The 14,541-nt window shown below is 46.4% G+C and overlaps 1 protein-coding gene across 2 annotated transcripts in view; it reads left to right on the top strand.

Moving 5' to 3' along the window:
• The window catches only part of LOC146181270 (KICSTOR complex protein SZT2-like), a 183,198-nt gene that overhangs the window by 149,591 nt on the left and 19,066 nt on the right, over nt 1–14,541 (top strand). For both annotated transcript variants that reach the window (XM_084576322.1, XM_084576321.1), the window contains 5 exons: nt 1,560–1,843; nt 3,694–3,916; nt 6,448–6,661; nt 9,040–9,170; nt 11,447–11,982. In XM_084576322.1, coding sequence (XP_084432448.1) covers nt 1,560–1,843; nt 3,694–3,916; nt 6,448–6,661; nt 9,040–9,170; nt 11,447–11,982 — 1,388 coding nt within the window. The remainder of the gene's footprint in view (nt 1–1,559; nt 1,844–3,693; nt 3,917–6,447; nt 6,662–9,039; nt 9,171–11,446; nt 11,983–14,541) is intronic.

The raw sequence follows: 14,541 nt of genomic DNA, 5'->3' as shown, positions 1-14,541 counted from the left end.
ACAAATGCTGCACCAAACATTGGCTTCCCCTGTGGGACAGGTGTGTCTTATTAAAAATAAGTGTGCCGCACCATTGGCCACTGCATTGGACCGCACCATCCATGAGTAGAACCCCTTTATAGTAAAGTCACTGGTACCAGCAAAAATCTTTAGTATATCAGGGTCTTTACTATATCAGTTGTTGGTGATGACATGGTCCTGAAGATGCTGTCTGGGAGTTAAATGGCCACTTACTGAACACGTCTTGTTGCTTAATGAAAAAAAAACACTCTGAAATACCTTTCATCTCTCCCTTATCATCTCTTTGTGCAATTTTTTTTCAGTTATAAAAATTTTTTACACCTTGTGGAAGTACCTCCTAAGCATGAGGACAACGTAGCTACAAGTACAACCAAGTATAATTTAATGTGAAAACCAAAGCCTTGCATGAACACCTGTCACTTTTTGCTGTTTCTGTCTTCAAAGGCAATAATGATAAATGAGCGTGGCAGTCGAGGGCTGCAAGACCACACATGCTGCACCTCCACTTCTTGCTTCCGCTGCACATGCTTCGTGCTGCACAGTGCTGTGAATGTGTACCCAATTCTTCCCCTTCCTTTTCCTTGCTGCACTTTTACTATCCTTTACTTCCTGAACAGACCGCACGGCCTCATTTTCATTTTTGTAGGCAGCTTTACTCTTTTTTTTTCCTACGCGCTGCGTGCTTTTCCTCACTGCTTCAAGACTTCCGTAAAGTAGGCTTCTCCTGAATGCTGCTAAGCCTGATGGTAAAGCCACTTAAAAGAACACTGGGTGTTATTTTTCTGTTTTCAAATACAAAAACAATCTTTGCCTCGCGATTCTAGGTAGTGTGAGGGCGGCGATGGTCTTATCATGAAAAGTCGTCGCCGCGGCCAGGTGCACTTTTATAACCGATTTTTGCCAAAAATGTCTTTACTATAAAGGGGAAAAACGTACAATTGTCTATGGAAGACGAAATGGGGCTTCAGTTTCGCTTTACTATATTCGAGTTTACTATAGCGGTGTTCTACTTACCAAACATTGTGGTGAGTGGGAGTATAATAAGCATGAATAGTAGTGCTACACCTTTGCTTGGGATGTTTTGACTGTTTGATACTACAAGCAACAATTCTATGTATGTGGGTTCGATACAGCTGGGGTTGGCTGTCGTCCTCTTTCAGAGAAAAAGCCATTGTAGGCATGTCTGATTTTCGTGCGGGATAGAAAGAGGACACAGCCTACACTTTCCGGAAGCACCTTTTCTTGGTTTTGTCTCCAGGCACCCACTGGTGAAAATACACCTCCCACCCTTATCTTCCATATCCACCCACTAGAACCTTCACCCACTTCAACCGTACATTCTACCAGACCAAAAATGCGATGGCAGAATAAGATGCAGTGGCAATGTGATGACCAGAGTAAAAAGTGCAGTGTACAACCAATACTGTTATCCAAGATTTTCCACACCGCATAGTATGGTCTCCCACATCTTTGAAATCATGTCTTACCAACTGGCCTACAGCCGACCCCCTTCCAATGTGTGTGTGTGTTATGCGCAGCGAACACGACACAGCTCCGGTGGCAGCCAAAAGAGTGTCGGTGGGGACGCTACCAATGTTGCTGCTGCCGGTCGGCGGATGCGCCGCTCGAGTGGAGTGCCTTCCATCACCTCGGGTGGCGGCGGGGGTGGCCAGTTGTCGCCCAAACAGCACCGCCGGTCCACCAACGAGGAGACGTGGCACATGACTGTGTGCAGCCACTACATCCAGGAGTACATCCAGTACCTGCAGAACCTGGGCTTCATGGCCATCCAGACCAAGAACCCTGCCTCACGCAAGTCCAGGTCGGTGGGAAGGAGAGGCCATCACCTAACTGTTTTATATGCGCTTTGGTAGAGGTTGTGTGTGCTATACGAGTTTGAGGGAAGCCCTGCGTAAACACGGTCGAACTTATGCAGTAGCTGGAAAAACTAGAAGGTCTCTTAAGACTTTTAAGAGGAAACGTGATCATATCCGATGTCTCAGCTGCATTTACTTTGTATGTTTGCATCAATTTCACACGTGTCAACATGTCACCGAGTACACTTCAGTGGTTGAACTAGGACTTCATATTTTTTTGGGTGCATAAGGAGGTTGTTCTCAAATTTGACTTTTGTGGGCGATGCCCTGTGACCGGTCCTATATGGTCACTTTACCTCTATGACATCATCACTCTTGCAGCCAATCGGGAAACATTTTGCCGCAGATGACAGTGAGGGTATGGTGGGGCAGAAAGATAGGGCTCCAGGTGTTCTTAGTGGGCCAAGGTATGCCTTGTGATTAGTCCTTTATGTCACATGACCTTTGTTATGTCATCACTGTCTCGACCAATCACAGAATATTGTCAGTAGGGTTTCTGTGTGATGGGAACTCTAACGTATCTCGTTAACAGCCGGGCAGTATAGTTTCGCTTTCCGAGCTTTGAAGCCAGCCTGTAGTGACAGTGGTTTGGTTTGGTTTCTGGGGTTTAACGTCCCAAAACAACTCAGGCTATGAGAGACGCCGTAGTGGAGGACTCCAGAAATTTCGACCACCTGGGGTTCTGTAGCGTGCACTGACATGGCACAGTCACATCGCACAGTGACAGTGGCTATCACACGTGCATTTATCAGTCATTCAAGCTCACTTGCTGTATTAGGACTTTCTGACGGTCTAGTTGGTACATGATCCTGCCCTGTCACCTCTTTTGCTTCTTCCTGTGTTGATTGTTTGAGTGCACGCTGTTGGTTCAAAACCACTTTGCATTGTGCAAAACCCCCTTGCAAATTTACACTTTTATGCTGTGAAAATCTCAATTCTGAATGCAATTGTACCTCATTCAGCACTTAAAAGTTTAAAAATCCGGAAGTTCGAATCATACATTTTTCCGGATAATATGCTTTTTTTTTCGCATTCTTTTAAAAACATCAGCGAGGTTTTACTGTATATTCAGGGATATTATTTTGTTGCTCTATGCATGTAGGGACAGCAACATTTGCCTTATAATTTTCTGAAATTCTTTTCTGTGTTGAACGGATATTAGGTCAACGTGTCCTCAGGCACTTTTTCTTTATATTTGTATCTGAAAATTTCAGCACTCATTTGCATCCTTTCAAGTGCAGCGGTGCAGCAATAAAGCAAAGCCATGCAGCTTTCATAAAAACCTTGCAGTTGAAGAAAAATTTTGCCAGCTTTATGGTGTTCCTTCGTTTGCGGCGCTTGGGTGGATGCCAATCAGTAATCACTCCCTTATTACAAGTTTGCTACACTTTATAGGATTGTCCTCAATATATTGAGTGGACTGCTGTGTGTTCTTATGCATGCAGAAGAGCAGCAGAATTTGTTGCGCTATTCTAAAGGCAGGGCTCATGTTTGATTGTGGTCTTTCAATAGTGTTAGGGTACTGGGGAGTTGTGGATCAATACCTGAAGGCAGTAGCAAAGCGGGGTTATAGCTACCGACAGGATGACATCAAGGCAGTTCGAGAAGGTCTCACACATCGGGAACAATCGACCTTCTTTTCTTCCACAGATGCCTGCACTGGTCCCATGCTAGTCTTCTGTACTATGAAAGAAATTGCCCTAATAATCTTAGAAGGAACCACATACCACAAGAGCTTTTCTGCTGTGGTGCATATTACATTGGCACTTAACTTGGTTGTCTTCAATATTTTCAGCACAATGTCGGCGCGGAGGCGGGAGTCGGAGGCCACAAGCAAGCGTCAGAGCGTGGGTGCCCTGTCGCTTGGTGAACTGCCTCGCCACTGCCTCTTCATGTGGCACCTGGGCGGCCTGTACTTTTTTGAAGTGGGCTTCTGCGACCCATATGTTACCTGCAACCTCTTCCTCGTGGAGCGACAGCGCCTTCTGCCTTCGGGCACACAGCTTTACATGTCACAGGTGACACGCTTTGTGATCCTATAGTGCTTGCGATACTTTCCGTTCAATGCTAGAGTGAGCCAAACTGAGCAGAAAATTGGCCAGTGTTGAGTTGGGGTTTCTAACGAGAACATTTTCTGTTCTAGTTTTTCTTTTTTTTGCCACATAGAAAAGAAACTGCATTATAGTTGAACCTCTTTATGATCATATGTCTTGTATGAAAGCAGTGAAATGCCTTCAAGAAGGAGCACAGAAAGGAAGCCAACAGCGGTTGAGCTTTAGGTCACATAGGTGGCACTGTTTTTTGGAAACTCTTTAAGGACACAGGGACCTAGGACCATCATGCCTCACTGCCTGCTTCTTCGTCGTCTGTAACAATATTAAAAACCTGGCTGAGGACCAACCGAAATATTAATTTATTTATTTTTCCTCTCTGGGACTTGGGTGGGACAGATGTCGAAGTGACTAACAGCAAAGGAGTGGTTCAGAAAGCATTAAATCTGCACTAATCGAGATACGTTGACCATCATCTTTTTGAATTCTAGTAATGCTTCCAGACACTGGGTGCCACCTCTGCATGGTAGCTGTCGCCCTCTGCAAGTTCTCATACCATATTCTTCCTCGGTTTCGTCTCTGTTCCCTACCTAGCGTTCCGCATTGTCTTTTGAAGTGCCCTGGGCGACCTGAGTCTCTCGAAACAATGACTGATATCTCGCTCTACAAACGTCGCAGCGGAATAAATTTTATTTTATTCGGCTGCCAGCCCATCCGCACACCAATGACACAGACATTTTTTCGTCTGTGAAAAATACTAGAACATTGTGACATGAGAGTTGAGATGTTGAAGTCTTCACATCCTGAATAATGGCTCTTGTTTCTTTCGCCCTCTGCTTTGCAGACAGTGTATAGCGGGATAGGGTCTGCTTCACGGCATCAGGAGATAACTGCCAATAAAAATGAGCCAGTTCAAACAACTTGAAGTGCACTGTAGATAGACCTGCATCAGGTTTATATCTGTGCATATATCTAGGAAACACAGGCTAGGAGACACCTAGGGAACATCTAGGGAACACCAATCTTTTCAACTTAACGAACCATCCAATCCACGGATGACTGCTTTTTTTTTTTTTTTCCCTCAGTCGCTTCTAGGATTGTGGCCGCTAAAAACAGAGAATCCCATGTCATAAAAATAAATCTTGTGCAGCCTTCAGCTTGCCTCAGGATTATTGAAAATGCTTTTAAAAAGGTGTCTATGCATATGCCTCCCCCCATACCTTTGCTGTAGTTAAGCGACACCTTAGTGCTGTGACTACAGTCGATCGATCCCGGATAGACCAAACTTGAAGGGGATTGCAATTTCAATATATTGATAATTGCATATAGGAAACATGCCAACACATGAGCTTCTCTGTATCCTATAATTATGGATACAGTGAATTTGCGGCGCACTACCTTCGGTGGTGTGCTGCCTGTGGCATACGAGCAGTACACCGCTCTTCGCAGGTGCGGCGACCTGCAAGGCATTACATGCTCGCACCTGCGTGCTGAGTGTGACCTTCCGCTTGGTGTCTAAAAGAAGAGCGCACTGGGTGAACCTTCGCGCGCCGTTCCATGGGTGCGAGCTCGTGCTCCAGTTTATGTTGCAGGGGCAGACCCTAGAATCAAAATTTGTGCTGATCGTGTCGCGCACAGCACAAGTGATGTTGGAGTTGGGGGCTCACGTCAAAGCTGCAGTGGACTGCGCTTCAGAAAAGCCATCATAGATTGTAATGGGTCTAATTGTAGTACTAGTACTTGTAAACACAATAATAACTCATCTAAATTTAGAATGCAGTTGATTTCCGTGTCGCCTTCAGCAGCGAGGCAGGCTGCTCGAAAGCAACCTCGAACCTTCGATCAGGTATTGGTTGGTTTCACCACATCACATGCCGAACTGTGGCTTCCCCACATGACAGTAGTGTCGTGTTGGGAAAACAAACACGCCAGACTTCAGGCCACTTTCAAACAGACCTGACGTTCGCATTCGTCACGCAGTTTTACGGAGTCAGCGCGGTCAGCAGGTGCCAAGAACCGTACAGCTAACAGGACGCCTTGCGTGAAAAATCATTGCATTAGAGCTGTTAAGAGGCGTGCCCCTTGCAGGGACACAGTGTGCAGTTTGACATATTGAATTCTCTATTAACGGGAGTTTGGTAACCTGAATAAGGGCACTATGATTTTGCGTGGGATTTTCAAGGGATGTTTTGATGTTTCATTATATGTATAAATTCAGTATATCTGGGCTTGGTATATATGGGATCAACTGTACTGTGCGCAAAACCACTGCAAGGGTTCACGTTAGCTAGTGTGCACAAGGTTATTGGCTTAGGGTAACCAAATTTCTTTGCATAATCTTTCTCTCTGGATAACTAAACAACGGTCCATGAACTGTTCAGTAGTCAGTCACTAGTCAACTCACTATCAATCACACCAGCACTGCTTGAATGATGGCTTGAAATTCATCATGAGTTGTATATTTCATATTCTGACTTTTGCCTTCATGTATGGTCTAGGTGACATCAGAGTTCATTGAGGACCTGGACAAGATTCGAGTGAACATGCACATGCACTCGTTCACCTACGACTATCATCTACGCACGATCCACTCCTACGTGTCGGGCCAGCAACTTCTTTTCAAGCACGGATACCACCTCACTAGCTTCTTGGATGACTTTGTCAAGTACTACCAAAAGTCTCCCAACTATGCCCGGAACCTCATCTATGCTGGTGAGCATTTTCTTCACATGCACACTGGCTGACTTGTATGCTGTAGTTTCCTGTGGTGTCAAAACACTCTTCGAAGGCTTGTAAAGGTGCTAGCTTGTCAGCACTTAGTTTAATTATGCCAGGTGCCTTCAGCACTCGATGGTAGTTATACCGAGTGCCAAGTGGTTCACATGCCCTATTCACTCGTAACGGTTTGCAGGGTGGTAATTACGCACTTGTTGCATTGTAATCATTTTGCTCAGTTCGTACATGTTTCCACAAGCACTAAAGTCGTTATCTGTTAATTCTTTCACTCGATGGTGATGGCATTTTCCGACCGGTAATACAGATGTAGTGTAGTTAGCGGGCGCTGCTATCTAGGGATGTAATATTATTTCAAACATTTACTAGTTTGGATATATATACAGTGTTCTGCAACTTTATCGAACCCCGTTTGAAAAACTCTCCCGCCTCTACCGGAGGCTCATTTGCGCTGAAGCTATGCACAGAGCTTTCGAGTTGTTGTCCCCTTCTTAATGAGGTAAGTTTGACCATAGTGCTTACTTGGTTTGGCCGCGCATGATGAGAAAGCGGAACCGCCTGTGACGAGACTGAGGAGCAAAAAACGTCAGAACAAAGTTTCTAGCAAAAGGCAGCTGTGGCGTCATCTAGTGTTTCTGCAGGAAAGTGCTGTGGATCAAAAGCGCCGAGGCAAGCATGGCAGATTCCTGTAATGTTGCTAGATGGCGCTACAGCTGGCCTTCGGCAGAAAATTTACGTTAGCGTCTTTTGCTCCTCGGTCTCGTCGCAGACATATTCTGGTTTCTCATCATTCGCGGCCAAACCAAGTAAGTACCATGGCCAAACATACCTCGTAAAGGAGGGGACAACGACGCGCAAGCTTTCTGCACAGTTTCAGCGCAAATGAGCCTCTGGTTGAGGCGGGAGAATTTTTTTATTGTGGGTTCGATAAAGTTGCAGACACTGTATAATATTTACCTTTTTCTTCGCATCGCACTTTTACCATTTGAGCTACATTATTCCACGGCTTGTGGAGGAAGGGGCAAAGTATGCGTACTGCTTTACTAGTTTCCCGAAGATACTTTTCAGTTTTCTTTAGTTAGAGCTTGAAAACTGCTTACCTTAGGCCGCAGGTGACAAGAAAAAAAATATATATTTGAAATGTCAGCTCGAAGCTACCCTGAACAATCACAAAGAATAGTATAGCATTCCCGAGTGCTGGCATACTTTAATGCATGGCTTGGTTTTCGCGCCTCCAGTTAGCAGCAGCATAGTGGCCAATAAGGGACTTGCAGTTTGGTGAAGCCTATACATAGGAGCTAAGCGACCTACAAGCCATCGCGGGCGCTGCACTTGGGGCGGCATTCCACAAGCGCTGTGAAACCTCCGTGCGGAACCACTAGTATATGTTGTGTATGGGCCCTTGCTACCAGGATGCATGAAACTCTGAACATTCGTCAGTCTCGGCTGGAGAGGCGGAGATAAAAGATTAAGCATTTAATGAAGTTTACTCACTCACTCACTCTGAACATCAAAAAGAAAAAAGAAATTGATTTAAGCGCAAATCGGTGCCAGTGATGAAGTTCAAACCGTGCGCCATTTGCGTGGCTCGCTCGCCATGGTGGTTATTTTCATGCATGAGTGGAAGGAAGTGTAAGAGAAAACTTGCAGTTGTTTCTGGTAACCTCCGGAGCAACGGCCGTACTGAAATTTGAAACTATGTCGAAACTATGGGACTGCTGGCATTTCAGTTTGCCGCTTACTAGACTTGTCAACAATGACAAGTATTGTAGTGTAAAAACTATGCTGCTTTACTATGTTTGGCTTTTACTTTGGCCTTGACTGCTCTCCTTGCGATTGTGATGTCATGCCTCTCCTGCATTGAGGGGCTTATGCAGAATGGTGCCATATTCTGCAGGAAGTGTGCTGCCAGTCTGCTGAAGGAGAAAACAAACATGCAAGAAGTCAATGAAAGAATAGTGAGTAAGGATGAAATTACGAGGAAATATGTTTCAAATGCACACACCATTGGTGACTAACAAGAAGCGCATGACGTGGATTGGAAGGGGGGCGGTATGTTGACTTATACTTGGGGTGAACTTTTTTTAAGCCTGCAAGGGCTACAAGTTTGATGCTATATCTTCATATTTGTTGTCTGCTTATACAGTAGCTTGGTAGTAGCCAGTCTATCGTCACCATTTAACGGAATATTAGTTGCATGGTACGAAGACATTATCATTACCAACAATGAGTGGCACTTGCCTCATTAGCCAGTGTTAAAGGCTGCCACTACTGCTTAGAAGTGTGGTAGGGTCTGTGCGACAGCTGTGTGAGTGATGTAGTCGGGTCGTCTGCTAATGAGGCACCATTTGATGCAGGCTCTGTGGTGATACCCAGCCTGAATGTGGCTCCCAACCAGCTGTATAACTACATCATTGGCCACAACAAGCTCTATGGCATGAAGGTCATACGCATGGTCCCTGTGGTCTGCGACAGCAGCAGTGACCTTGTGAGTGGCACTCCCTCTCTGGTTTGGAAGCAATATCCGCATGCATCTTCAAGTCCGTGACTGTGCATTGTGATAATTAACTTCAGCAGTTGTGTATACATCTATTTTTTCGTCGCCTTCAAGAGTCACTAGGTTGTACCTCTGGAGCGGTTCATTTTGATAGACAGCATTGATGTATCCTGTTTTATGTATGTCTTTCTTTCCCAAAAGCCTTGCTTTTTTTTCTTCTTTTATCTGCTTATTCAATTGCTCATATGCCTATATTTCTGTTGCTTTCTCTGTAACATTGAAATTGTCTGAGCATTCATGTCCATGCCCTTTACCTACCCTTACAAACTCACTTATGGTCTTCTCTCTCTCTTTTTTTCTGTTGGTTTGCTGTCAGTTTTTCTTGCTAATCATTAAACGGAGGGCTCCTTTGCTCCGTGCTCTCCAGCATCTGCCGAAGGATGATGATGATAATTAGTACGACGTTGCTACATGGGGTCACTGTTGCGGCATTATCATGCATGACCACCTAATACAGTTTTTCTATGCGCGGCCACGTTGCAACCACCCAAAGCACATAGCCCATGCCTCATGACTTGAGCAAAAATTGTCATCTTATTCAATAATGATTATGATGTTAGATAAGAGTAAAGGTGCAGCATCCCATCTCCTCCTCACCAGCAGCTATGACAATTAAGTTGTAGCTGTCAGCGGTCGCATGGCACTTCAGTCGCGTTGCAGGAGAGCCATGGATGCAACTAACGTTAAACAATATGTTGTGAATACTGCACATGTATAGAAGGCCAGAGCCACCATTAGGTTGTTGTGGCGGCGGAAATGCCTGCTCAAGTACAGTAAAGGTGTATGGCATTAGAGGAAGCCATCGAAAACAGAATAATCACTCATCCATTTAAGGTAGCAGCATTTGGAGCAAATGCATCGATTTCGAAAGCACAATGTAGACCATCTATTGGTGATCATCTGCATTATTAAAGGTGAAATCGCCCCTCTCTTTGTTCAGTGACAGTCACGTGTCTGTGACGTGACCAGTCACATGACGTCGTGTGATCATGAAGCCATCGTCGCATTACCAGTCTGTGACATTTCCAGCAACAAGCAGCCAAGAGTGATGTTGTGGATAGTGTCATTGCATTATGTCGGGGGGACATGAGCGAGCCAAACACACTGACACACACTGACATCCCGTGCGGTCTACCAGAGAAGAAGAAATAATGATAATGAATGGACAATACTTTATTCATCATGACTTATGGCTGTCACTGCAGCTTGCGTTCCATGGCAGATTATGTCTTGTGAGCTTTTCTCGTTGCTCTGAGTATAACTTCCATAGATTAGAATACTGCAAAAGTCACTCGAACACAATTAAGTAGATGAAGATGGGTACCCTCTTCGTGTTTACTGTGGTCATGATGTTTACATTGCCGATGGAAGTTAGTCACATCTGTTATGCTGTGGCATTGCCATCGATAATTACCAGACTTCTTGTTTGTCGCGTGCAATTGTCTGTCTTCACGATAGCTTAAAACTATGGGGGTTATTCTCGTAAGAATGCGCCACGGGGGGGGCTAGACGCTACAGTCGCCTTCTAGCCCACCCGACGTGCAAGCCCTAGCAGACAGAGCTGTGACGCCCAACCCGCGGTGCGAGAAATCGCCACTGCGGCGGGTTCGGGCCAGAGGGGACAAACACCGAGTTACGTACTCGGACAGAGTTTATTGTGCTCGAGTACACGGCAAAGAATAGCAATTAAGAACAACCACCGTGTAGCGAGCGAACGCCGCGTACGGGGGTGAAATAACAACCACCTAATAGGGAAGCGCGCCAAGGAGGTGAGAGGAAGAGTCTTCTCACCTGACACGGCTTCTCGCTCACATCCCGTTGCGGTAAGTGCCTACGGTCAATGGGCGATTCTCGGTGATGGCGGTGGTCTCCTCGGCGGAAATCATGAACCACGCGCGTGCGCGCCCATCCGCCGAAGGACCCCGAGCGAGTTGCTACAGTCGCGCTCCTCGACACGGAACGGGAGAGGAGGCCTCCCGGTTACGCCGGCAGGAAAGAGGGAAGCCCGCGGCAGCGTCGCTGCAGGCCCGGGAGGCGGCGGGGGGGGCCAGAATGCCCTCTCCTCCGCCAACCTCTCTGCCAGTGCGCGTAATCACGCGTGTTAATTACGCTCGGGCGTTGTAATGGAGGAAGGGGATTGTGAATCCCCACAAAACTTCATTCGTTTTCCCTGTCACACCAAATAATTCACGTCTTGTTGCGTGCAGGACACAGAGTACGCCCTAGTCGAGATCTCCAACAAGAAGGTGAGCTACCGCGATGCCAACGACGTGCAGCAGACGGACAGTTTCTTCGTTGGCATCCTCACCATCCACGACACGGCACCGGCGTTTGTGGAGCACAACCTGCTCGCGCTGGGCTTCTACATCCTGCTGACCAGCCAGCGCGAGCTGTTTCCCAAGTTCTCGTCCAGCACGGGACCCCCCGGCACCAGCTCTTCGGGGACCGCGGAAGGCGGCGGAGGCGACAGCTCCGAGGGCTGCTTCAGGCCCGTTCGTGTGTTGGGGGGCACTCCGGGCGCATCTCAGCCGACCAGCACTGTGCCCTCAAGGCGCAATTCGTTTGTGGCTCTCCCCACCACCACAGAGCGTCTGCGCACGTTGACGATGCTTCCTCAGCAGTTGATCGTTTCACCAGAGGATGTGACACCTGGAAGCGGCGGAAATGGAGCAACACCTGCCGGCATCCCTTCTGTGGCGTCGTCAAGTTCCCTGAGCAGCAGCAGCAATACTGGTGGAACCAGGCGAGTTTCTCTCTTTTGTTTAACGGTGCCATGTTAAAGGCCCTATTCACCGAAAACCTGGTGTCAGCAGCCATTCGTCATCACTGGCATTGGTGTTGTGAGTGAAAACCCACGAGCGTGGCGCTGCCAGGCGGTAGCTGGCAATAACTAGACGTAAGGTTGTCTGACATTACACTTGGCAGGAGCTGCCAACTCTAGTTTCTCCTTTCATATGGGAGGGGGATATCAGAATCAGCCTGCCAAACTTCTTGCATTCGCGGTATCGCAGGCCACGCAGGCACGTTCATACGGCTCAGTTAAAGCGAGGTAGACTATGCTATCACATCATATACTTAAAGGCAGAGCTTAAGCGTCCCCAATAATTATTTTTCTTGTAAAAGTATTAGGCCAGGACTGCAGCTTGGACATATAGGTTATTCATTTGTGTCTGAACTGTGCAAAACAGACAAGTGCTGTCTCTTCTTTCTTGTCCCGGTGTTCTGCGCCCATCTCTAGAAAATGAAGAAAGAAGCACAGGACTTTTTCGTTCAAGCAGATAGTGACTACTGGCCTTGATATGTTTTGTTGAATGATATTAGCAGCTCTTGCTGCTTTGGTCCCTCCGTTTATGTGAAAGACATGCATGCTTATGCATTTGTTAGAATTAGCAATGAGAGTTATGACCATGAAAAATTTTGCTTGGTTTCGGCAGTGCTCACTTCAAAGAAGTGCCAATTTCACGCATTCATGTCTTGGCGTAAATGTGTATGCGTGCTGGTCGCAGTGGTGAAACTGCTCCGCCAAATGCACCAAACTGCGGCAGATGAAAAATTCTGTAAAATGCTTTTACAAAATCGAGTTCTTGCTCATTTTTGCGCCGCACCTGCACTAAAAGGTCGTTGCAAGAATTTGGCGATAGCAAAGTGGAACCTGAGGTCAATGAACCCAACATTAAAAAAAATGTTGGCTGCATGCCCTATCCTCAACTGTCTTGCGGAAATTTGTAAATTTTTAAATTTGTTTGTTTGTTTGTATTGTGGGGTTAACGTCCCGAAGCGACTCAGGCTATGAGAGACGCCGTAGTGGAGGGCTGCGGAAATTTCAACCATGTGGGGCTTTTAACGTGCACTGAAATCATACAGCACACAGGCGCATTGCTTTCTGCCTTCATCGAAAAGCGGCTGCAGAGGCCGGGATTCGATCCCGCGTCCTTGGGAACAGTAGTCGAGCGCCGTAACCACTGCGCCACGCCAGCGGGACGTAAATTTCCAAATAGGTTGCAAGTACAATCTGCTGTTTGATTTTATTGTACTTTCCATTTCCAATCAAAGTATGAAATGAATATCCAAAAATCATAGATACTGCTGCTTCCCAGAACTCGCATTCAAAGATTAGGGCGTTCCTGATTTTAGGCACTTGCTAGCTTGACGTGCGCGGTTTACGTTCCTCACATGAATTGAACCGGCATTTCATTGGCATGGCCGATCGCCAGCATGTGGCAAAAACGCACGCAGTAATGGTAGGCGTTGCATAAAAGAAATTTGTTGATGGTTGTTGCAAGAGCTACTGCTTCTGCTCCATGCTCACATATTTGAAAATGGCAGTACAGCGCGACACGTTGGGTTGATGTGTTTTGCCCCACGGTGGGCGGTGTACATGGAAGCGTCCTTAGGCCGAGCAGGCATAGCCACAACATGCAAACACCCCGGCAGTGTAACCACAGCGGCCGCTTCTACCCTACGTATACGATTCGACAACCATGCCACCGCTGCAGCGTGAAATAGCGTATGTTAAAAGAGCCACTTTTTTGCACTGTGCATCGCAGCCGTCTTCAATTTTCAGTAGAACTTGCGTACGGTCTAGTTGGTTAGATGAATCTGATGACCTCTGGCGCTACATTGTCCATCACATACATACACAAGATATTACAACAAGACGTCCACACCGATGATGCACACACTACCAACTGGCTATTTAATACGATGAAGAAAACATGACAGAGAAGAGGAAGGGTATAATAAGAATCTCAGTAGTACTTGCGAGCGGGGTAGTTGGCTATACGACTCCGACGACCGCTGGTGCTGCATGGTTATACACAAACACAACACACACACAAGAGAATTAAACCAAGATGTTCACACCGATGATGCGGTCATCTTCGGTGTGAACGTCTTGGTTTAATTTTCTCGTGTGTGTTGTGTTTGTGTATAACCATGCAGCGCCAGAGGTCGTCGGAGTACAATAAGAAGACGAAGAAGACTTTGAGAAAAATATATTCAGAGAAAAAATATTGGAGGAAAAATAAAACGAAAACTATAATTAAACAATGGTAGAATGCCTCTATCTTTTTGTCCTATTTTCAAAATGAAGTAGTAGCAATTCCTTCCTTCTTAGTGCTACTGACGGTACACTCACGCACTCCCCCTCCTGACACAAAATCATATTAAATGCTTCAATAATCTCGCTTCAAAGTATTTTTGCCTGAGCCAGCACCTTGGTTTTCGGGAACCTTGCCACACAATGCTTACCCCTAGGGTCCTGTTGAGTGCCATCCTCTCCACAACGAGAGCAGTGGGTTGC

The sequence above is a fragment of the Amblyomma maculatum genome, chromosome 8, assembly GCF_055883805.1.
Source record: "Amblyomma maculatum isolate TAMU_Amacu chromosome 8, ASM5588380v1, whole genome shotgun sequence".
NCBI classification, from domain to species: Eukaryota; Metazoa; Arthropoda; class Arachnida; order Ixodida; family Ixodidae; genus Amblyomma; species Amblyomma maculatum.
The sequence above is the reverse complement of the archived record's forward strand: the minus strand, read 5'-3'. Positions and strand labels throughout refer to the sequence as shown.